Below are 1264 nucleotides of genomic sequence, written 5' to 3'. Positions count from 1 at the left end.
TTTTCTCTGGAACTCTCTACCTTCTGTTCAATTACTTCTTCATCACTTCCATATTTAAAAGCAGATCTCAAGACCCATTCTGACTGACTCTTTGTGAAATTCATCGAGGAGCACTGTTGAACATTGTGGAATGGCACTTTAGAAACTAATTGACTAATTGATTGATTGATTTATCCAAGTATTATTAGTTTCTAATGGAAGTCATTTCCTTGTACTTTGCCATACCCAAAAATCTCAGACAAATTCCAGCTCTAAAACCTACAAAAAATTTGTTTCCCCAACAAGCTGACCCTTTTTAAGGTTGAAGTATTATAAATTAAAACCATACCCTTATAAAAAAAAACCTATGTGTATACATACATGGGCAAAACTTTACATTAGCGCCTCAGTGCAAACGAAATTGGAGAGAATAAGTGGAAGTGAGAGTAGGTTAAAGCGTAAATATGTCTAAAAGTGAATTGATGTTAAGACTATTAATTATTAGAGTTATAAAATTATTTATGATTTAAAGTGAAAAACTGTAAATAATTTGTAAATATAGTAAAAATAAAACATCTTTTTAACAGTCACCAATTATTTAATAACTTTGTAGCGTTAAAATCGTAATCTTTGTATGCTTTTAAAGAGAAAGTTTTTACATTGTAGGCATTAAAGTGAACTCACACTCACATGCTTGCACGATTATGTGCAGTTGACATTAAAATAAACTTTCATGCATTTATTTGCACAAATTTTAACATATGAAACTTAACATGTAGGCATTAAAATAAACTTCCATGCCTTTATTTGCACGTATTTTAACATGTTTATTAGTACTGTTAATTATTATTAGATTTATAAAAATATTGATGATTTGAAATGAAATACTGAAAATAAGTTTTAAAAATATATAATTAAAACATATTTTTAACTGTCTCAATTATTTAATAACTTTGTAGGTTTAAAACCGCAATTTTGGTATGCTTTTTTAGGGAGAAGTTTATATACATTGTAGGCATTAAAGTAAATGCATATTGTTGCATGCTTTCGTACAGTAGGCATTAAAATAAAGTTCCATGCAGTTATTTGAAAGTGTTTTAGCACATAAATTAACTAGTAGGTATTGAAATAAAGTTCCATGCATTTTTTGCAAGCATTTAAAAACACAATTCACCATGTAGGCATTAATGTATACTTCCATGCATCGTGACACGTGGGCACTAAAATTAACTGACAATATTTGAATAAAAGCGCTTAGGTAGTAAGACCTTATTTTATCATATGC

General features: G+C 28.8%; 1 protein-coding gene across 1 annotated transcript in view; it reads right to left on the bottom strand.

Annotated features, from left to right (window-relative positions):
* Nucleotides 1–20: 20 nt before the first annotated feature.
* The window catches only part of HELRODRAFT_184519 (hypothetical protein), a gene marked incomplete at both ends in the record, with an annotated part of 6562 nt that continues 5318 nt past the window's right edge, over nt 21–1264 (bottom strand). Inside the window, one exon of the mRNA XM_009031568.1 lies at nt 21–153. Coding sequence (XP_009029816.1) covers nt 21–153 — 133 coding nt within the window. The remainder of the gene's footprint in view (nt 154–1264) is intronic.

Source organism: Helobdella robusta, assembly GCF_000326865.2.
Source record: "Helobdella robusta unplaced genomic scaffold HELROscaffold_754, whole genome shotgun sequence".
NCBI lineage: Eukaryota > Metazoa > Annelida > Clitellata > Rhynchobdellida > Glossiphoniidae > Helobdella > Helobdella robusta.
Note: the sequence above shows the minus strand (reverse complement) of the source record. Positions and strands in the feature narration are given on the sequence as shown.